The 22,337-nt window shown below is 39.9% G+C and overlaps 1 protein-coding gene across 1 annotated transcript in view; it reads left to right on the forward strand.

The window, feature by feature from the left end:
• The window catches only part of LOC111142185 (glutamate receptor interacting protein 1), a 231,027-nt gene that overhangs the window by 67,651 nt on the left and 141,039 nt on the right, over positions 1-22,337 (forward strand). Inside the window, exons 3-4 of the mRNA XM_022495196.1 lie at positions 14,979-15,114; positions 17,770-17,915. Of these exons, the coding sequence (XP_022350904.1) occupies positions 14,979-15,114; positions 17,770-17,915 (282 nt within the window). The remainder of the gene's footprint in view (positions 1-14,978; positions 15,115-17,769; positions 17,916-22,337) is intronic.

Raw genomic sequence — 22,337 nt, forward strand, 5'->3', positions numbered from 1 at the left:
GGTTGTGGGAGCAACTCTTCAAGAAAAAGAACTCCAAAATATGTTTTTCAAATTTTATAAAACCATTTGACCATGTGAACATAATGAACCACTTGTGAATATTTTTCAAGCAGTTGTTTCCTAGTTAGCCCTGGACTTAGAATCCTTACCCTTTGTTTCGCTAATTATTACTAATCATATTTGTTATGACTTTTAATTGTTTAGGATCTATATTTCTTACTAGGATATAAATTCTTTGAGGGCAGGGGCTGAGTCTGTCTTGTTTACTGCTAGATAGCAAAGTGCCCAGCATTTAGCAAATTATCAGTAACTATTCAATGGAAAGATGGAGGGAGGGAGACAGGGAGGGACAGAAAGAACTAAAACGTTTCATATTCAGAGTGAAGCTGCAAGATAGTTGGGTAAGTTCGTGTTCCCTACGGTGATGGAGGTACTAATACAGAGAGGAAGCAGTAATGACTCCGGCTTGTCTGTTCATTCCCTGATGCTCACCCTAATGGGAAACCTTTTCTTTGGGATGAGAATATAGTTGTTGCCCATGTGGAGCCAAAGAAAAGAGTCAGACCAGGAGAGGGGCTAGGAGAGAAGTCCCCTGTCCTTATCAGGGTAGAGGAAGTCAAAGGTAGGATGTGGGAGCTGTCCTTGATGGGGGCAGCGCAGCCTCCCCCTGTTCTAAATTCCAGTGAGGTCTCCAGAGGGTTCCAATAAAACTCAAATTCACTACAGCCCTGCTGCCTGGCTTCTCCGTGGAGAGCCAACAGGGCTCCCTTGATGCCTTTCCTCTTGTTTGTCTGCGGTGAGTGCACTATTAGTTCTCCATCTGTTCCTTTATTTGAAACAGATCAAGTCTCGTAAAACAAGACAAAGTCAAATAAATACCTATGACATCTGTCACAACATGAGAGGGACTAGTTCACTAGCTTACTGTTACTCTGGTGGCTTGGACTCTACCTGGAGGGCCTTATTTTTCAGCCCCTTTCTCAATAGCATTTCTTTACATTCTATGACCGTTGTTTCACCATTAATTGATGGTGAGTCTAAACATTTATGGCTTTCAGTTATAAGAGGATGCAAGTTTCATGTGCTGAAACAGCTACAAAGTTCTGCACAGCAAACTAATTTTCAAATCTCAGTTTCCTAATCTGTAAAATGGGAGGGTTACTCTCTTCACAGAGTTGTTCGAAAGGTTAAATACGATCGTGGATGTGAGAACATTTTGAAAAGTATTAATTGCTCTAAAAGGATGGATCATCTTAAAAGGTGTCAGAATATTTCCTTATTTTAACTTCTCTATTTAGTCACGCTGTCTACCTCATGCTGGACTCCTGGGTACTGAGGTATCCCGGGAAGGAGGAAGCCATGGGAGCAAGCATAGCTCTCAGTCCACTTTGCCCTGATTATTTAAGAAGTCTGATTTCTCGTTGAAGTTCATCATCCACCCATTTCCTTCTCACACAGAGTAAGACCCCAAGCAGTGTCCTTCCAGTTATCTTTGAAGAAGCACAAGTGCCTCAGCAGCAGTTAGCCCTCCTCCTGGGAACTAGCTAAGCTGTTTAACCCCCTGATGACTAGCTTAACCTGACATCTGTCTGTCTCAATGTCTTCCTTCCCTTCCAGAGTGCTTCTCTCTTCTCACCCTCAGCTGAACAAGACCTATCTCTCCTCCCTTTAGTTCAACTGGACTCCCAGACCAGACCATCTGATCATTCTAATCCAGCCCTACACAGTAGCTCTGGCTTTTTATATCTTTTTATATCTTAATAGATATCACCTGAGAACTTAAGGATGAACTTAAATCTCTAACTGCACATCTATAGGCTGCAGGAGGTTTTCCCAGGACCACAAGTTGAACTGTGATTCTTCAGGCTCCTGGGCCATGCTGTGGACCAAACACACTTAACTGAATTTATTAGCCTAGACGTCTGTCCCTTAGACATGTAGAATGTGAGCTGTAAAGGGTAAGGGCAGTGATTATTGGTCTTTGAAATGCTAGAGCTCAAAAATATCTTTGAACCGATATGGTCCACAAGTAGCTGTAAGAATACAGTTAACTTCTCTAGGAGACCACGGAAGATCCAAATAATTTCAAAATTAGCTGTGCCAATTCTTTAAGATTCACTTGTAGAATCCAGTTTTCAATTGTGTCAACAACTTGGAAAATGTGGTTAAAACCAGCCGCAAGTAAAAAGTCACAGAGGGAGAGTTCTCCCAAAGGACAATTGCCTGGGGCTCTTAAGACAAGCGCAATCACTGGATTCTCTGCACAGTGCCTTTGGCTGGTCCTTATGGATTCTCAGATATACATGCGCACCGCACAGGCCATTCTGCTCAGGAAGTGGGGAAGTTTCACTGAGGTGAGTCACTTCCTGTTTCTTCTATCATGGATATGGTTTCCTTTTGATTGTTAAATGACTACATAGGAACATATGAATGGTAGGTTTGGGTGTTATTTGCTGTTTCATGACCCCTACCTGATTATGTGCACAAATTAGGAAATATCAGCCTAGCAGCTGGTGTTCTTTGATTTTCACATTGCTCAAATCTGATGTGACTCAAGAGCCTTATGATTTCTTGAGTACAGGGATGTGGTCAACAGTGCCCATGAATTCCCCTGAAATTGTATACAAAATTTCTCTGGAGAGGGAGCCCATGGCTTTCATTCGATTCTCAAAGGAATATATGACTCTACAAATGGTGAAATGCCACTGCTCATTGTTTTGTCTTCTATTCATAACAATCAGAAACAGTAGAAGATTGGTCATCTGCACACCTGGAATTTAAGGTCCTAGTGATAATAATAATAATACTATGACTAACATATTTTGAACACTTAATGTGCGGCATGTAGCAGGTGCTATAATAAATACAGTAATAATTAATACATATTAATATAATAAATATATATTATACCATGTGCCGCATATAATAAGGTCACTTAATAAGTTCCTTACAAGAATTTTATCACTTAGTTTTCACAACACCCTAGGAGTAGGTACTCTTATTACCACTATTTTAGAGATAAGGAAACTAAGACCCAGAAAAATTAAATAATGTGTTAATAAGTTGTGACACTGGGAAATTTTAACACCAAATTTTGACAATTAAATCATTGATTTTGAAAAAGTGGGAAACTGAAAGAATTCTAGTTTTGCCATATTTAAAGATTGGTGACACCTTTTCCCAATGCTTTAGGAGACATATTGTATCTGAATCAGTTACACTGGAATCCACATCTCAGCTTTATCTATTTTTAAATCCCATTCTATTTATCATGTACTTTCAGGAGGCTCAGGTTTTTATATTCGGTCCTGCATATTTATATATTCTTTTTCTCTTGAGGTGCCCTAAGAAACATATGGATATTAATCCAGCCATCCCTATCACTGTGTAAGATAAATACCAATCATAATTTTGTTTCACATGAATATTTGTGCTGGGTAATATTTATGTGCTGTACATCCCTGCCACTCATCTAACTTATGCTCAGATTCCCAGGGGATGAGAGAAATTCAGGTCCATTCTTCATGTCACTACACAGAGTTAGAAAGCACCAGAAGACCTTTCTCTGCAAGTCTGAGTGGCAAGAACTGAGACTGAAAATACAGCCATTCATCACAGAAACCCAGCTTTGATCCCAGCAGCTTTGCTGAACCAGGGGTTGTTAGGAGGAACTTGGAATGAGTATTGGAAAAAGCATCTGCTTATTTCCTGAGGGGGATAAACTTCCTAGTGGCACCACTAAAAGTAATATATAGATAAAACTGTAGTGTGAGCAGTAATATTCTCTCCAAAAGTAATACACAGATATAGCTATTGTATTCTGGTGTGGGCCTCAATCCCCCTCACTAAAGAAATGGTAAAAATAATAACGATGATGATGATCGACCAAGTAAGCTTAGGGAAATAACCATGTCTTCTGCTGTTTAAATTCTTCTCCTTTATCATTTTTGCTTCCGCACCATCCAACAATAATTCTGTTTGCTGCAAGCCAATTCTCATTGCCTAGTCATAATTCCCTCTGTTGGAGCTGATGTGCTCGTTCATTCAGCAGTTACCAGGAATACCTACTAATATGCCAGGCACCGTTCTACGCACTGGGGATGTGGGGGAGGGGGAAGGAAACACTATCCTTATCACTAGCGTTGGGAAATTTGTGACTTACGGCATAGAGTATTCATCAGTAGTATTTCCATTTCACTGGTTATGATATCTTTTTGTAAAATCTGTGTAGTTAATGGAACTTCAAGAAGTAAAGAGTTTCACCAATGCTTATTTGGCTGAATGGGCCTATGGAGGTTGCTTTTAAAATGTACTTTCTTTCTTTTTTTTTTTTTTTACAGCTGTAGGGTGAGGGTCTTACAGACCACTCACTTTGTTTAAGGTATGACAAAAACTATCCTAGCACTAGGTTTTTCCCCTGATATTTAAGTCACATTTTCCTTCTCTATATATGGTATTATATCATGTGACTGTCCCCTCTCCAATGAGACACAGCCACAGAAACTTCCTCTCATTTTCCAGATTCCCTTTCTTAGTGACACACATCAATATTCCCCAATCAAACGAGTTTGAATCCTTGAGGTCCTCTAGCCCATCACAGTTCCTCACTCCCCACATAGTGATTTGTCTCTGACTCTGGGCAGTTCTTCCTCAATATATCTGGAATCCATACCATCCATATAGCTGTTGATGGATTTCAGTCTTTCATATGTTTCCTTCCTGTCCCTAAAAACCCAGCCTACCTTTATTGCTTTGGCATCTGTCTACATTCCAATTCTTAGCCTCCCTTATGGTTAGGTGTGGACATGGAATGAGTTCTTGCCATTGGAATGTGAACAGAAGCAGACCAGTGTGGCTTTTAAAAAAGTTCTTTTTCCCCTTGCTGCAGGTGCATGAAGACAGGTTAAAGTCCTAGAGCAGAAGTTTCCAAACTTTCTCAGTTGTAAAGCCCTTAATGTCTCAGTAATTAATTTTTTTTTTTTACAGGAGCTCCAGGTCAAATGAAATATCAATAGTTCCATTTATTAAGTAGCTAAGTCCAAACAACATAGTACATATTATCCTAACCACTTACTAGCAATTTGAAAAAAAAATAATACATACAAACTGAAAGAATCAGAAGTACTTAGAATGGTATATATTTGTTTATTGGGCACTGCACAACTTCTCAGACTTTCAGATCAAACATTAACAGCTTTATTTCCTGTTCTACATTGATTTTCACATGGAGCTCCCTTCTTATAAAACTCAAAACCTAACTTTGGAAAGGTAGGACATCAACAAAAGCAATGCAGTATTATTCAATGTTGAGCAAAACTACTTCAAGATAATAGGTGGTATTGTGTCCAACAGATATCAAGATGGCTCTATGTTCCTCAAAAATTTAAAATAGTCTACGGTGGTCCTGTGAGTTCACTAGGGAACCTTGAGGCATCTTAGTTCATAACTTGGAAACCAGAGTCCTGGAAGATGACAGTTGTAAAAATGGAACAAAGTGTAGATTCCTGAACCATTATGTGGAGAGGACCTGGGTGCTGATCAGGAACACCCACCTTAGGCTTATATATGAGCAGAATAAACTTCTGTTGTGGTTGAGCAATTGCTCATTTTTTTATTTGTTGTCACAACAAAGTCTAACTTACATTTTATTTTACTGCAGTGGCTTTTAATGGTTCTCCTTGACCCAAATCTAATACCTTTCTCCTTAACACTTCATGCCATCATTACCAAGTCCACTACTTTACCTAATAACAGGCTTACCTTTCCTAAAACTTAAATCTGAGCAATTTCTTTGTTTGCTTCCCAATCTGTTTTCTACCCATCTTTCCTCATGGCACCAATCTCTAAATCAGTATCTCTCAAACTTGACTCCATGTCAGAATCACCTGGAGAGCTTTAAAAAAAATACCTATGCCCAGTTCCCCCACCTGCAAGGATTTTCATAATTGAAATGGACCAATTCCTTGAAAAGCACAATGTACCACAACTCACCACAATGTGACATAGTTAATATGAATAGTCCTATAACTATTAAGGAGATTGAATTTGTAATCTAAAACCTGCAAAAGAAAAAAAAGTTCAGATTCAAGTGGCTTCATTGAAAAATTACACCAAATATTTAAAAAGAATAAACACCAATTCTGTATAATCTCTTCAGAAAATAGAAAAGGAAGGAATGTATTCTCCAATTCATATTATGAAACTCGTATTATTACCCTGATACCAAAACCAAAGGTAGCACAAAAAGAAACTACGTACTATATTCCTCATGAATATAGATGCAAAGAAAATCCTTACCAAAATATTAGCAATAGAATCCATCAATGTATAAAAAGAATTATATATAATGAATGACTAGGACTGATTTCTGGTTTGCAAGATTGGTTTAATATTAGAAAATCAGTGTAAGCCACTACATTATCACTTTAAAGAAGAAAAATCACATGATCCACAACTAATCAAGGTGAAAAAATTGACAATATTCATACTCATCATGATAAAAATTCTCAGAAAAATAGAAATAGAGGGGAACTTCCTCAGCTTGATGAAGAGTATCTACAAAAACCTACAGCTAACATAATACTTAATGATGAAGCACCTGATGTCTTTCCCCTAAAACAGGAAAGAAGGCAAGGATATCTACTCTTACCACTCATTCAACATTGTTCTGGGATTTCTAACTCATGCTTTATGCTAGAAAGGAAAAATAAAAGGCATTCTGATTGGAAACAAATAAAACTATCCTTTTTTGCAGAGAACATGATGGTCTACATAGAAAACCCTAAGAAAGCCAAAACAAACAAAAAAAACCTCCTTGAAGTATTAAGTGAGTTCAGTAAGACCACAAGATACAAAATTAATATACAAAAATCAATTATACATGTATATACTAGCAATGAATATATGTACATCAAAATTAATAACATAATACCATTTACAGTTGTTACCCCCAAAATGAAATATTCAGGTGTAAAACTAATAAACCATGTATAGAACTTATATGCTGAAAATTACGCTCTGCCGATGAATGAATCAAAGAAGGTCTGTGTAACTGGAGAGACATAACAGATTCATAGATTTGAAGATTCAACATAGTAAAGATGTCTATTCTTTCTAAACTGGCATACAGTCTTAATGCAGATCCTATAAAAATCCCAGGTAAAGTTTTTGTAGATATAGACAATACTATTCCAAAATTTATATGGAAAGGCAAAGAAATAATTGAAATAATTTTTTAAAGGAACAGTAAAGAGGGAGGAATCAGCCTACCCAATTTCAAGACTCGTTTTATAGATACAGTAATAAGGACTGTGTGGTATCTGTGGAGGGATAAATACATCATTGGAACAAAATAAAGAATGAAGAATCTGGAAATTGACAAACACAGTATATATTGTATCCTAACCACTTACTGGCAACTTGGAAAAAAAATAATAAAATAATATATAAATTGAAAGAATCAGAAGTACTTAGTAATGGTATATAAAATAATTGATTTTTGAAAATGTGCAAAAGCAATTAATGGAGGAAAGATAGCTTATTCAACAAATGGTATTGGAGCAATTGGTCATCTATAGAACTTTCCCCTCAAAAAATACATGAATTTTTTACTGAGTCTCACACTTTAAATAAAATTTAGCTCAAAATGGGTAGTTCTATAATATTATGGTTATAGTATGTTATAATATTATTATAGAAATTTTAGAAACTATAGAAGAAAGAAAATTTTCAAGATCTGAAGCTTGGTGAAGATTTCTTAGAATTGACAAGAACATGACCCATAAAAGGAAAAATTGACTAATTACACTTCCTCAAAATTAAAAATATTTGCTCTACAGAAGACCTTGTTAAAAGAGTGAAAAGAAAACCTACAGACTGGGAGAAAATATTTGCAAATCTCATCATCAACAAGGGATTATTACCTCAAATATATAACAATTCTCAAAGCTCAATAGTAAAAAAGCAAGTGATCTAAAGAAAATAGGCAAAGGACATAAAGAGACATTTCACCTAAGAAATATCAGATGGCAAGATACGTCATCTGTCAGATATGCAGATGGCAAATAAATACACACACAGACCACAAATGGTGGTCTAGGACTCATTTGCCTCTCTGACTAGGCTGCTAGCATCTGTGACTTTTTCATCTTCAAGTTTCATTGTCTGGCTCATAGGCACTCAGTATTCCCCTCTATTTCTATTTCCCTTCCATTAGGGAAATGACTCAAATTACGCAAAAATTAAAACCATAATTAGATATTACTGACACACCTATCAGTATGGCTAACATCAAGTAGTGGACAGGATGTAGAAGAACTGAATCATTCATACACTGCTGGTGGGGATATAAAATGGTATGGCTATCTTGAAAAACAATTTAGCAATTTAGTAGAAAAGTAAGTATGAGGGGAGGGAATCAGGGGGGGAGATGAACCATGAGAGACTATAGACTCCAGGAAACAAACTGAAGATTTCAGAGGGGGGCATGGAGGGATGGGTGAGCCCAGTGATGGGTATTAAGGAGGGCACGTATTGCAATGAGCACTGGGTGTTATATGCAAATAATGAATCATGGAACACTACTACATCAAAAACCGATGAAGTACTGTGTGATGACTAATATAATAAAATTAAATAATCAAAAAAAGAAAAGGAAATATAGAACTACCATATGACCCAGCAGTTGTACTCCTGGACATTTATTCCAGAGAAATGAATTATTATGGTTCACACAAAAACCAGTGCATGAATGTTTACAGTAGCTTTATTCATAACAGTCCCAAGCAACAAACAACCTACACATCTTTCAACAGGTAAATGGTTAAGCAGACAGTGGTATATCTATGCCATGGACTACTACTCAGCAATAAAAAGGAACAAACTATTGTTACAGTATAGAAGATTGTACAGAATGTAAAAAGTCAACCACAAAGGTTTCAAACTGTATGATGCAATTTATTTAACAGTCTTAAAATGACAAAGTTATGAGCACAGAGAATGGGTTAGGGTTTGCCTAGGGTTAAGGAAGGTGTCCAGGGAGGAGAGAAGTGGGTGTGGGAACTTGTTATATTGTATCTTGACAGCATCATGTCAATATCCTGCTTGCGATATTGTATTACAGTTTCACATGATGTTACCACAAGCAAAAACAAGACAGAGGCTCTACAGGATCTCTACAATATTTCCTAGAACTCCATGAGCATCTACAGTTATCTCAAATTTTAAAGTTTAATTTAAAAAATTACCATCAGGGGGTACTCTGGTGGTTTGTTCTGGGTTTGGCCCAGGCATTGGTATTTGAAAAGCTCCCCTGGTGATTCTAACACACAGCCTAATGGACAAAGTGCAAATTGAACTGATGGATAGCCTCTTCCCAGAACCCATGTAATCACCTATCATTTACTGTTCCTGTGCCTCTAGTACCTTCCCTTCTCCATTTGCTGAACTGAGGCTCTTGTCAAGAAAACTCAGGGATCACTCTTCCAAGGAGCCATCCAGAGCGCTACTTGCCCAGCCTGATAAGGGTCCTCGCAGGTTGCACCATGACAGCCCTTTCTTGACTTTTTTTTTTTTATATCACATTTCACATAATTTGTGTTTGCAGATTTTTTTCTCCCACAGTAAACTAATAGTATATATTTTTTTAATTTTTATTTCTTTTTTAAATTTCTTTTCAGTGTTCCAGAATTCATTGTTTATGCACCGCACCCATTGTTCCATGCAATACGTGCCCTCCGTAATAACCACCAATTATATTTTTTAAAATAAGCCATGAAGCCAGAATGTCCAGATGCCAAAGAGTTTTATGAAACAGAATATGATTCTTATGCCATACCTTTCTTTTATGCAAATCAGTATTACAAAACACTAGGATGGTCTGATGATGGGTCCTGAAGGCCCTATGTCTATGCTACTTATTTTCTTTTTTCTTTTTTCCCTCCCTCCTTCCTCTCTCTTTCTTTCTTCCTCCCTCCCTCTCTCCCTCCTCCCTCCCTCTCTTTCTTTCTTTCTTTCTCCCTCCCTTCCTTCCTCTCTCCCTCCCTCTCTTCCTTCCTTCCTTCCTTTCTTTCTTTCTGCTTCTCTCCTTTGGTAAAGCCTAGAAGGTCCAGACTCTGACCAACATCTGCAAGGCATACACAGAGGTTTTGCCAACCTTCCCACTCCAGTCTCATGCTTCCAGAGTATCTGGGTATCTATAATTAATAGCATAACCTCCAGTCATGACTCCAGTACCTCATTCAGTTGGCATCATGGACAGGCTCTCTATATTCTTTCATAGCAACATTAAACAGCTCTACTTTGGAACAACAATTATTTGCAGAATCTTTGCAAGGATGCATGTCCCATTTTTGCAATAATATTAAATATATCTTGGGTCCAAAAAATCTTATTGGCATTTTTATTGATATTATGAACTTCAGAGATTAAAGAGAATTGACGTATTTTTGATGTTAGATTATGCTACCTACTAGAATATTAATTCCTAGATGGCAAGGGTTTTCTTGGTTGTGTTCAGTTTTATATCTCCAAAGCCTAGAACGATGCATGGCATGTAGTAAGTGCTCATTTTTTTATTGAATGAATCAGTGCAGTACGTTTACATTTGTTCTCATCTTCTGTTCCTCAGAAATGTTTTTGATGTTGTCTTCATGTAAATCTTGTACCTTTTCATTAAATTTTTTCCTGGGATTTTTTTTTTTTTTTTTTTATTGTAAATGGCTTTTTTTTCCTTCTATGATAACTTCTAACCATCTATTTGTTTATGTAAAGGACATGGTTTCCTGCATATTAATTTTGTAACTCTCTATGTTATTGAACTTCCTTGTTTGCAAGAACTTTTTGTAATTCTCTTGCTCTCACCAGGCCTCACTATTACTTTCCTTAAAGCTTTCTGGAGTTCAGTAATCAAGAAGATTGAATTACAAATCCAAGGGAAACAGCAAACAACTAAATCCCATTCTATCGGTGTGATTCTTTTTTTTTTTAAAGATTTTATTTATTTATTTGACAGACAGAGATCACAAGTAGGCAGAGAGGCAGAGAGAGAGAGAGAGGGAGGAAGCAGGCTCCCTGCTGAGCAGAGAGCCTGATGCGGGGCTTGATCCCAGGACCCTGGGATCATGACCTGAGCCGAAGGCAGAGGCTTAACCCACTGAGCCACCCAGGTGCCCCTATCGGTGTGATTCTTGTTGGCTATGTTGAGTGAGTACAGATACAGATATAAACCTGCAATTTCTTTGCTAAGATAATTAAATATGGTGATGAAGGAAAACGTCTAATCCAGAACCATCTCATTCCTTGCCAGTTGGGCATCATCTGTTCCCTGTGCTGCTTGCTAATTTGGGGAAGCTACAGTCTTCTGTACGTGGTCCTCTTAATTTGGGAAGGGATGTTTACAATTTAAATTACAAAGAAAGAAATTGTCACTACATATTGACTAGCCTAAGTTCCAGTGTTTCGCTGCAGAGTTTTGTTCAGTAAGCTTTGCTATGTACATGAACTCATGCAATTGCATGCATCTGTCATCATTTCTCTTTGCCATTAGATCATTATGCAAACATGAAACACCAAAAAATACATAACATGATCGATTCATCTTATGGAGAGTGCAGATTAGCAGGAAGTAAACTCCAGAAGCATGTTCCTCCCTCTCCCAATTGCTGCTTTTCTCCTGTTCCTTCGAAACACCCGCAGAAGATTTAGTCAGTCCTTTGGGGTCTAGATATGCTTACTGGCAGTTAACATTCACATGATTCAGCACATTTTCTTGCAACAATATTCTCTCTTTACTCCTGAGTTTTTCCTAATTTAGATTCCTCCTTTAGTCTGTTCTGCTCAGCTTATCCTGGTCGATAAATACAGACAGATTAGACAGGAGACAAAATTGTGAAATAGATGCAGCATTGGGAACAGCCGCTCTTCCCTTTACATCATAGCCAAGCCCGTCTCTCATGTGGCCACCTTGCCCCAGAACACACTCTGACATGGTGGTCTGGGACTCATTTGCCTCTGTGATTAGGCTGCAAGCATCTGTGACTTTTTCATCTCTTGAGTTTCATTGTCTGGCTCATAGTAGGCACTCAGTAAATGCTCAAATCCATGAATGCACAAATTACTCAATTAACTGGCGTGTCAATATTTTCTCTTTCAAGTTACTAAAACTAGCACTTGGAGAAAGTTTGGAAAGATTTTAAAATAAGAAGGTAATTGACTATTACCAGTTTAAAAAGAAGCCCAGATAGATTTATATTTTAACAAGAACAAATTAAACTAAAGGAATTAAGCTTTTTCTAGATTTCCAGGATTCAGCCAGAAGCCTGGTAAGGACCTGGGTCCCTTCTGGAGAAAACTGCATTGTCCACATCCCATAAGTCTGCACCTGTGTAGGTATCCCATTTTAGGCAGGAAACATGTTCTTGAAAACCTGAGTAGGAATAAAGGTCCTGTTAGTTAAAACTTATTTCTCCCATACCAGTTATCAGTGTTTCATAGTTACTTCATTGTCCATTTCTGATTGACCTTTGAAATAGGCCCTTAAAAAACTATCCTTCCAATTCTTCAAGTACAGATCTGTGACCAAATGTTTAAATATACAGGATCGATCTACATATTTAAAGAAAATGCAAAGATTTCTTCTGTTGGGCAAAATCGTTGAGCACATTATGCCTCTATATTGTGTCTAGTCATCATCTGCTATGTCATCCTCATTACTTTAACTATTTAACCTAATTTTGAACATAATGTATACCTAGCCTCCTGCCAAGAAGGACTTATAGGGCCTGGTTGTTAAGTTAGGCTCTGAGCTTATTTATGTTTTTATGGGAGGAGGGGGCTGTTTTATTCTGATTTGAGGGGATACAGGTTAAATGCATACAGTGATGAAATTTTGTTTCAAACGCTTCTGGTAAATGATGGAAAAGGCCCTGTGCTTGTATACGCATGACAAGAATTTTGATCCTTGAATTTCAATTATGGTTTGGTCTCTCATACAAAATGTAGAGAATGAAGCTGATATCATTCACACTCATAGACTCTTCCTTGGCTTCTACTTTAAAAAGCAGTACCACTCACATATGCAGGGTCGTGAGTCTATCATGAAACAGTGGGTGTTCTAGGTTGCTAAGGTCACAGGACCTGACAATCTTGAAAGCCTTGCCTGGAATGTGACTCAGTATGTTGGTGAGGAAATCAGTGGCCTGGCCCCTCGCCTTCCCTCCTAGAATACTCTGTTCTCCTTACTAGGTCAGATGAGTGAAAATTTCCCTCCCAAACATGATTTGAGTTTTTTCATTGGCTAGTGAGGTGGTATACCAGCAGCAACAATTTAAAAACTTTATGGTAAGCATTCCTGTAGATTTTTGAAATAATTAACTCTGTTATGTGTAATTAAGGAAGGAGAAGAGGTGTACCAGTAACCTTTTGGGTTTCTTAATTTCAAAGAAGAAAGTCCATTCTTGCGTTTTTTTAAAAAGATTTTATTTATTTATTTGACAAACAGAGATCACAAGGAGGCAGAGAGGCAGGTGGGGGGTGTGTGTGTGCAGGGGGGCGGGGGGTAAGCAGAAAAGAGCCTGATGTGGGGCTCGATCCCAGGACCCTGAGATCATGACCTGAGCCAAAGGCAGAGGCTTTAACCCACTGAACCATCCAGGTGCCCCCCATTCTTGCATTTTAATATGAGTGTCTTTGATGTCCTAGAAGATCATAACTCCTAAAATTCGTAATGTGATTCAGGAGGAACTGGGCAACTTGAATTTCCCCATCCCTCTCCAGAACGTGTGTATCCAGAGCGGGGAATAATGTAACAGAGAACTTGAATACGGCGTTTATCATAATTAACCTCTGGGTAGGTCAAGGTTGACTACCCATTTTTACTTCTGAAAGAAAGGATATGCTCAAAGTTCTCTCACTTTCTGTTGTGCCTAAAATCAGAAGATTTGGGTCCCCTCTTCGTGTAGAGACATTGTGTGGACAAGATCTGTGAGATCTTAAACTTGAAAGTGTAGAATGAGGGATTTATGGCAGTTACCTGGGGATTCTGAGGATCAACCCTGCCTTACCATACTGTGACATGTCCTGTACAAAGTGATATGAGTTGTTACCTGAAGCCATTATACTTTGTTTCCTGAAAGACGAGAAACAAGAGAGTCAGGAATATTTTTCTTTTTTTTATTTTTTTTTTTATTAATATATAATGTATTATTTGCCCCATGGGTACAGGTCTGTGAATCATCAGTCTCACACAATTCACAGCACTCACCATAGCACATACCCTCCCAGTATCCACTACCCAACCACTCTATCCCTCCCCCCTCCCCCCAGCAACCCTCAGTTTGTTTCCTGAGATTAAGAGTCTCTTACGGTTTGTCTCCCTCCCCGGTCCCAACTTGTTTCATTTTTTTCCCTCCCTCCCCGCCATGACCTTCTGCCCTGCCTCTCAAAGGAATATTTTTCTTGAACCTATAGACAGCTCTCTTCTCTTGTGTCCATTGCTGTATTCAGCCGAATCGCACCGAGAGCTTGGAGTTTGCTGCTGCATAATATATATTATTATTTAAAATCATTCTTGTTGTATCATTACTTAAAACTCTGTTCTAGGCCCTTATCTTGCAACTCTCAGTTCTTCCCGCTGGAGTTGCAAGGAGAGAAACCCGAGAAAGTCGCTTGAGAACGACAGAAAACAAAGGGCAGATATTGTCATTTGCATATAATCCATGCTGGCCTCTTTATTGTGACCCTAGATGGAACTACCCCACTGGTACCCATTTTAATAACCTCTAATGGAATATCTCCTCCGCTTAACCTGCATGGACGTCTTTCTGAGATACTCCGCAAATTGTGGTGGAAAAGAGGCTGCAGATCTTTTCTCGTAAAAGAAAAAGCAGGGAGAGTTTATGGGAAGGAGTCCCTTCACCAGGCGCAACAGTATCTCGTGATTCGACTGCCATTTAATAAGGCAAATGCTCTTCTTTTCACAGAGGAATTCAAAGGCTCCACCGTGGTTGAGCTGATGAAGAAGGAGGGCACCACCCTCGGGCTGACGGTATCGGGCGGAGTTGACAAGGACGGCAAGCCCAGAGTCTCGAACCTGCGGCAAGGAGGAATTGCTGCTAGGTAATGCATCTCAGAGGGGTGTAGGAAAAGGAACACAGGGGGGTGATTAATGCAAAAATTGAGGCTCCATCAGAAAAGGTCACTAATAAATAAATATGACAGCTGCCGTCTGCCGGGCAGAAGCGTACTGGGGCATGTTTTTAGAAGCCTGTACCGAGCCACCGGGGAGCCACCAGGCCCGCAGAAGACTTTCATTTTAAAAAAGCCTGTGTGGGGCGCCTGGGTGGCTCAGTGGCTTAATCCGCTGCCTTCGGCTCAGGTCATGATCCCAGGTCCTGGGTTCGAGCCCCACATCGGGCTTTCTGCTCAGCAGGGAGCCTGCTTCCTCCTCTCTCTCTGCCTGCCTCTCTGCTTACTTGTGATTTCTCTCTGTCAAATAAATAAATAAAATCTTTAAAAAAAAAAAGCCTGTGTGGCTGTCAATCCCCAAACGTGCCGCTGAACAGCAGACGGGCTGCTGTAGGATTGAGACACTCCGATCACAGAAACGGGACAGATGAGCCATATAATGGGCACTCAGGAGCCTGGCATGGAGGGATGTGGTAAGCCTAGAGGAGGAGGGAGGCCAGCTCCAAGTGTCTGAGTGACAGTTCACCTTGTCCCATATCGTCTCTGCTTTTCTACCTGTGAGAACTTCCCTTTCATCAAGACAAAGACACAACTTCCAAAAGGATAGAAAGCTTAGATGAAGTCTCACGGTCTCACGGTGTCCTTGTTCTGATGAACGGCACATTGGCCTAGTCATGGCCAAAGGCAGAATGTCTTGCTTGCTGGGTACAAGAGGGCTCGCTTTACAGACGGAGTCACCAAGTACTTTAGAGGGGACAATCAGGTTTCATTATAAGTGAGGTTCATGGGTCTTAAATCCTGGGCACTGATAGTCTTGTCCACGAAATCACAAATTAAGTTTTAGAGTTCTTGCTTTATAAAGTATCATTGAGAATGGTGATTACTTTAGATGATCAGCTTGGTTGTACAATATATGAGCTTCATCTAATTGATTGCTCCATAATCTGGGTATTGTTTATAAAGTAGGCTGATGTCAACACAAGCACCTTAATCTCCTTTTCTCAGGAGGAGAGAGCCTTCTTTGTGCCCCCATGGCCTCCTTTATTTTATAACAGTCATGGCCCATCTGTGATGCTAGGGCTTCGTACATCTCCAGAACTTTTTCCTACATAGCCTGGAAGCGAGAGTAAATAGAAGGGGGAAATGCCATCTTCAGTTGTATTGATGCCATAATTAAAGGTGATGCTGTGCCAGTCACATGATCAGTGCCCAACTATTCATTGTTGAAGGCACTACCTTTTTCCAAGTAGTAAACTAAAATAATTACAGATAAGATCCCTACCCTAGGGGGGCTTATAATTTACTAGAGGAGATAGGTGTAAAAAGCGTGAAAAGCATGGCAACCATAACAGCATTGCGTGATAGTAAAAAGCGACAGGGTGAGCATTGTCACGGAGCATCAGGTGGCTAAGTTGTCCAGTGAGAGTGAGTAAACCCGAGGGAGGAGGGACAGCATGGAGGGACCGCAGGCGGGAGCAGATTAGGAGAGCTCGCCAAAGAGGAATGGTTAGAGCTGGACTTATATAAAATAAATGCATTTGGGTGTTTCTGTTTGGGGACAGAGTATCACTGAAGGTCCTCATTCGTGATGCAGATTGTAAGGACTGTCTTTGGTCTCACTGCCTGCTCTTGCCTTAGAAATAAAGTCTGCCTACGGGCGCCTGGGTGGCTCAGTGGGTTAAGCCGCTGCCTTCGGCTCAGGTCATGATCTCAGGGTCCTGGGATCGAGTCCCGCATCGGGCTCTCTGCTCAGCGGGGAGCCTGCTTCCCTCTCTCTCTCTCTCTCTCTCTCTCTCTCTCTCCGCCTGCCTCTCTGTCTACTTGTGATCTCTCTCTGTCAAATAAATAAATAAAATCTTTAAAAAAAAAAAAAAGAAAGTCTGCCTAAAACCCCTAAATTAGCCACAGTCCTATTATGGTGCCAGGGAGAGGCAAGAACGGTACGGAAACCCAATGCTTTCATTGTAATTTGTTCTTTCTTTCTTTCTTCCTTTCTTTCTTTCTTTCTTTCTTTTTTTTTAATCCTGCCATAAGCAATAAGTAGCAAAAGAAGCTGACCCTTCTTGCCCTCAGCAAACTCCCAGGGAAGATCTTGAGAGCTAGGAAATGTCTGGGAGGCTGGCAGCAAAACGATAGAGATAAAAAGGAAGAAAAAGTCCCTTTTATCCCTGGTGTGCCAGGATCTGGATACTCTGTTCCTAGAGAACCAACTCTTTACAGGCAGAGCAACCAAACAGCAACCAGAAACCTCTTTATTTTGTGTCATGGTGCTCTTTAAAAATAAAAGACGCAATGGGTTAGGAAAAAATTAGAGACCACAGCAGATGCTGTAGAGGGCTTTCAAAGTATCCCGGTCAGCAGGGGAGGGATCGCTGAATCTCTCATCCACCTTTAGCTGTACTCCTACTCCCGGGGCTGGGGGCGGGGAGAGGGGACAGCCGCACCCTAGAAGGCAGGGGCTCCTAGAAGGCAGGGGCTCCGGCCACACGGGCCTTGGGGATTGGGTGCATTTTCACGAAGGGAACGTGGAAAACATAGGCCTGTAGAGAGGACGGGTCCGCTGAAGCGACATTCCCTATGTTGCAGAAGTGACCAGCTGGATGTAGGGGACTACATCAAAGCAGTGAATGGGATCAACCTGGCCAAATTCCGCCATGATGAGATCATCAGCTTGCTGAAGAACGTTGGCGAAAGAGTGGTTCTTGAAGTCGAGTATGAGCTGCCGCCAGTCTGTAAGTAATCGCAACTCCGGGTCAGAACAGCTGGGCCACGTTTTTGCCTAAAACAATGGGTTCTCCATTCCGCCCCCCTCCTTTGGCCAACATTGTCTCAGTACAGGAATGACAGAGCAGGGTTTCTTGGTATTTAGAAATTATTTGAATTGATAAACATATAGCCCGCTCCGGAAGAATTAAAAAGAGCACAGATAACAATAAAATTATGTAGGATTTGTGTTCCATTAAGGTGATCTGTGTGCATCATATTTGCCATTTAAGCTACTTTCATGAACAGTCAACATATTTATAAGTTCTGTGCATTCATTTCCATCCAGGCTTTGTGCTTAGTGACCAGGGTTAGGAAAAGCATGTTTGGTGTGTTTTATGTTGGTTCTTCTATAGTTATGTTAATTTCTGAACCATGAAAATAGATTCAAAACTCATTATTATCAAGTAACAATAATAGTAATAGAACCACACATTTTCAGAACTTACTAAATCTCCAGCATGATAAGAAACCTGACTTGCACAGATATACTTAATCCTCATCATAAGGGGAATCAGGATAGCAGTGCTGAACTTTGGGGTCTAATAGCCAGGCTCAAACCCCAGCTTCACCTTTAACTAACTGCATGCCTTTGACAAAGTTACTTAAGCTTTCTGTGTCACAGTTCCCATATCTGGGTAATGGGCATAGTACTCGTTCCTACCAATAGATCTGTCATGAGGATTAAGTGAGTTAGTGTTCATAAAGCAATGAGAACAGTGCCTGATGCCATAAAAATAGTAATAAATAATATAATAAATAAGTAATAAATACATAAAAAATAATAACAAATACACAAATCAATCAGCACTACAAGACAGGCATTGTTATTATTATTATTCTCATTTTACTGAGGCTTAAGTAAAGTATCTTTCCCAAATATATAGGCAGCCAAGTCATGATGTGAACCCAGGCTCCCTGACTCCAAAATCCATATGTTTATTCACAGTGAGATATATATATATATATATATATATATGTATATATATATACATATACATATATATACATATATATATATATATATATACATACTCTGTGTTACTGCCGTCCTGCATTTGAGCTGGGCTGTTCTAGCACCTTCTCTCCTGTTAATGTTATTAATACGAACCCTACCCTAAGAAAGCTCTTTGCTTTTCTCTCCTGGTGAGAACTCAAGTTGAATATTAATAACTGATAATAGCTCATTTGTTCAGCAGTGTCTTCTTGAGCATTTGCTACAATGCAGCCACCGCTCTGTACATTCTGATGGAGGAAGACAGATAACAAAACAGGATCATAATAGGAAGGAAACAAGATAGTATGATTAGCACTACAGAGTCGGGAGAAGGATTGGGAGTGCTGGGAGAGGGGTAAGATTGCCATTTTGAATGGGTTGGTTAGGAACAGCGTCACTGGGAGAGAGACACTAGCCAATGTCCTTGAAGGAGGTGAGAAACGTAGCTGTGTGCGTTTCTTGGGGAAGAGGACTGCAGAAAGAGGAACAGCCAGGGCTGAGATCCAAGGCAGAAATATATTGGGGTTGTCGTAGAAACATTAAGGGTGATTGGGCTGGAGCAAAAGAAAGAAGAAAGAAGAAAAGTTAGGAGAGGAGATCAGAAATATAAAGGATGGGGTATATCTGTAGGTCACCGGGAGGACCTTAAGTTTTGCTCTGAGTGTTAGGGGAAGGCATTGTATGATTTGGGGTAAAGGAGGGACCTGGTCTGATGTCTATTTTCAAAGGTTTCCTCTGGCTGCTGTGTTGAGAAGACACTGCAGTGGCAATGGGGAGACCCTGGGAGGCCAGTTGGGGGGCTGTTAACAGTGGTCCAGGTGAGAGATGGAGGCAGAGGTAGGGAAAAAGCAGGTACATTCTTGATCACTTTGAAGGTAGAGCCAGTAGGATTTCTGGATAGATTTGACGTGGGTTGTGTAGAAAGAGAGTAGTCAAGGACCACCTGAGATTTTAAGCCTGAGCAACTAGAAGGTGGGGTTGCCATTAATGGGGGGTGGGTGGGCAAGAATGTGGGCAGAGCTGATTTGTGAGAAAAAGATCAGAAGTTCATTGTTTGAAATGTTACCGTAGAGGTGTCTATTTGACGTGCAGAAAGGCAATGTCAAGAAAAGAACTGGAGTTGGGGTTAGGAGTTTGGAAGAAAGATCTGAGCTGGAAAGGTATATTTCGAGTAATGGGAACATAGAAGGTATTTGAAGCTTTGGGACCAGATGAGAGCACTCGAGGATTGAGTATATATGACCAATCATGAGTTTTTATTCTTAACATAAAATCCAACACCGAAAATGCAATGGTGTTTTTATAACAAAATCCATTGAAGTCTGTGTTCAGAAACCTTGCTATACCATTTTTCATCTCCAGCAAGAATAAGCAGTAGAATCGAGCATTGAGAGCTTAGACTGTGTCACTGGTTAAATGTCAGTTTTCCCCTTTCTAGCTTTGTTATTTAAGTTCTCCTAGCCTTAGGTTTTTCATCTGTAAAATGACTATAGTAAATGTAGGATTTTGATAGGAATTCAAGGCTGTTATCATGTATTTAGATCATCACCATGCACTTAGCAAGCCATAGTGCCTATCAGCCATCATTACCATGATTAGCCATGATTACACTAAAGTACTGTTTTCTTGAACTTCAAGAGTCCATTTGTTTTGAAATCACTATCTCAGACCATCACCAAGGAGTTAAGAGAATCCAGATATCTAGAGCTAATGCTCTTTGATTAACCATTTTTATTCCACTGGGGATATAAATATCAATAAAACACAACCTCTTCCTAAAAAGAACTCTTAGAATAGCTGTCCAGGGGTAAGGCCAGGAATAGAGATTTGCCGAGTTAGGGGTTATCTAGAACTAGGGGTTTCAGAGGATTTGAAGGAGGTTCTGCAGGTCCACCAAGTAAAGGAACATTTTAGGCAGAGGGTACAGTAAGGAAGTAAGAACACAGAACAACACACTAGAGTTGCTGAAGCACAAAGGGAAAGCGAAGACCAGCAAGATAAATAGGAACAAAATGGTGGAGGGCCTTGGAAGCCATATTGGTAGAGCTTGGATACTATCAGGTGGGCGATAAGGAGCCTTTAACGGCTTTGAAAGCCAAGGATCATCATTATCATATTTGAGTTTTTAGAATTATCATTTTAGGGAGCCAAATGGAGAATAGGTAAGAGGCTATAAGCCCAAAGGGTGTTATAATTTTCCAAAAGCAAGGTGACATCCTGAATAAATACAGCTTTAGTAAAGTTAAAGAGGAGAGAGTAGGGATCAGACATATGCAGGGATTCAAAACTATCATAACTTGGTGATGATACCAGCTTTTCCTTCCTCATGCATTAAAGCTGATGGGAAAAGGGGAAAAGATATTTTTAAAAAACAAAAGTGTGAATACGATGATAGAAATCAGATGGAAGAGATGTATCCTCTGTGTATTATCTCTGTCTCTATTATATTTGGATAAATTAATAAGATCTTTGAGTTCAGGGAGGTTGAAGGGATTAAGAAGCAGCCCCTTCGTTGAGCTCAGACAGCTCGCAGGAGCAGGCCGCTGCTGGGAGGACGTGGGGAGAGAGCTGATTGCCGGGAGATAAGCCGCCCGAGGCCGAGACTGGAAGCTCTCCCAGGAATCACTGCAATTTGAGGCTCAGCCACCCCCAGAGTCCAGAAGGAGGTGGAGAAAGGATATGCATGTGCATGTGTCTGCATGTATGTGATCTGACAGAGAAGAAATGGAAGTTGGACCTTGTGCAAACCACTTACCTGTTTTAAGATTCAGATTCTTGGGGCGCCTGGGTGGCTCAGTGGGTTAAGCCGCTGCCTTCGGCTCAGGTCATGATCTCAGGGTCCTGGGATCGAGCCCCGCATGGGGCTCTCTGCTCAGCGGGGAGCCTGCTTCCCTCTCTCTCTCTGCCTGCCTCTCTGTCTAGTTGTGATCTCTGTCAAATAAATAAATAAAATCTTTAAAAAAAAAAAAAAAAGATTCAGATTCTTTATGAAAAGGAATGGTGGACCTACATGAGCTCCGAAGTTCTTTTTGACTTAAAAATTATGTGGTGTTTTGTATTTAGAGAGGCTATTACCAATCCATATCTTAGGTATTTATGTATTAAACTTGGTCTGGAGCAGTGTCTTCATATTTTACGGTGACATAACCCCTTAAAGGATTTTGAAATATTACATAATTGTCATTCATTTTTTTAGTTGGCACCTAACATTCCTTATCATGAGCTTAAATAATTGGAGAGGATGTAGTTTCTGGCATAATATTTATATGTCTTTAAATGGTGTTTCCAGTCAGACCTTGGTGCTACCTATTTGCTTCATTTATTTTATGGAAAACATCCGCCACGGCATCTGATTGGCAAAGGCAGTCCTCACTGTTACACCATCAACTAAATC

Source organism: Enhydra lutris, unplaced genomic scaffold (genome assembly GCF_002288905.1).
Source record: "Enhydra lutris kenyoni isolate GAN:26980312 unplaced genomic scaffold, ASM228890v2 scaffoldscaffold7, whole genome shotgun sequence".
In the NCBI taxonomy this organism is placed as follows: Eukaryota; Metazoa; Chordata; class Mammalia; order Carnivora; family Mustelidae; genus Enhydra; species Enhydra lutris.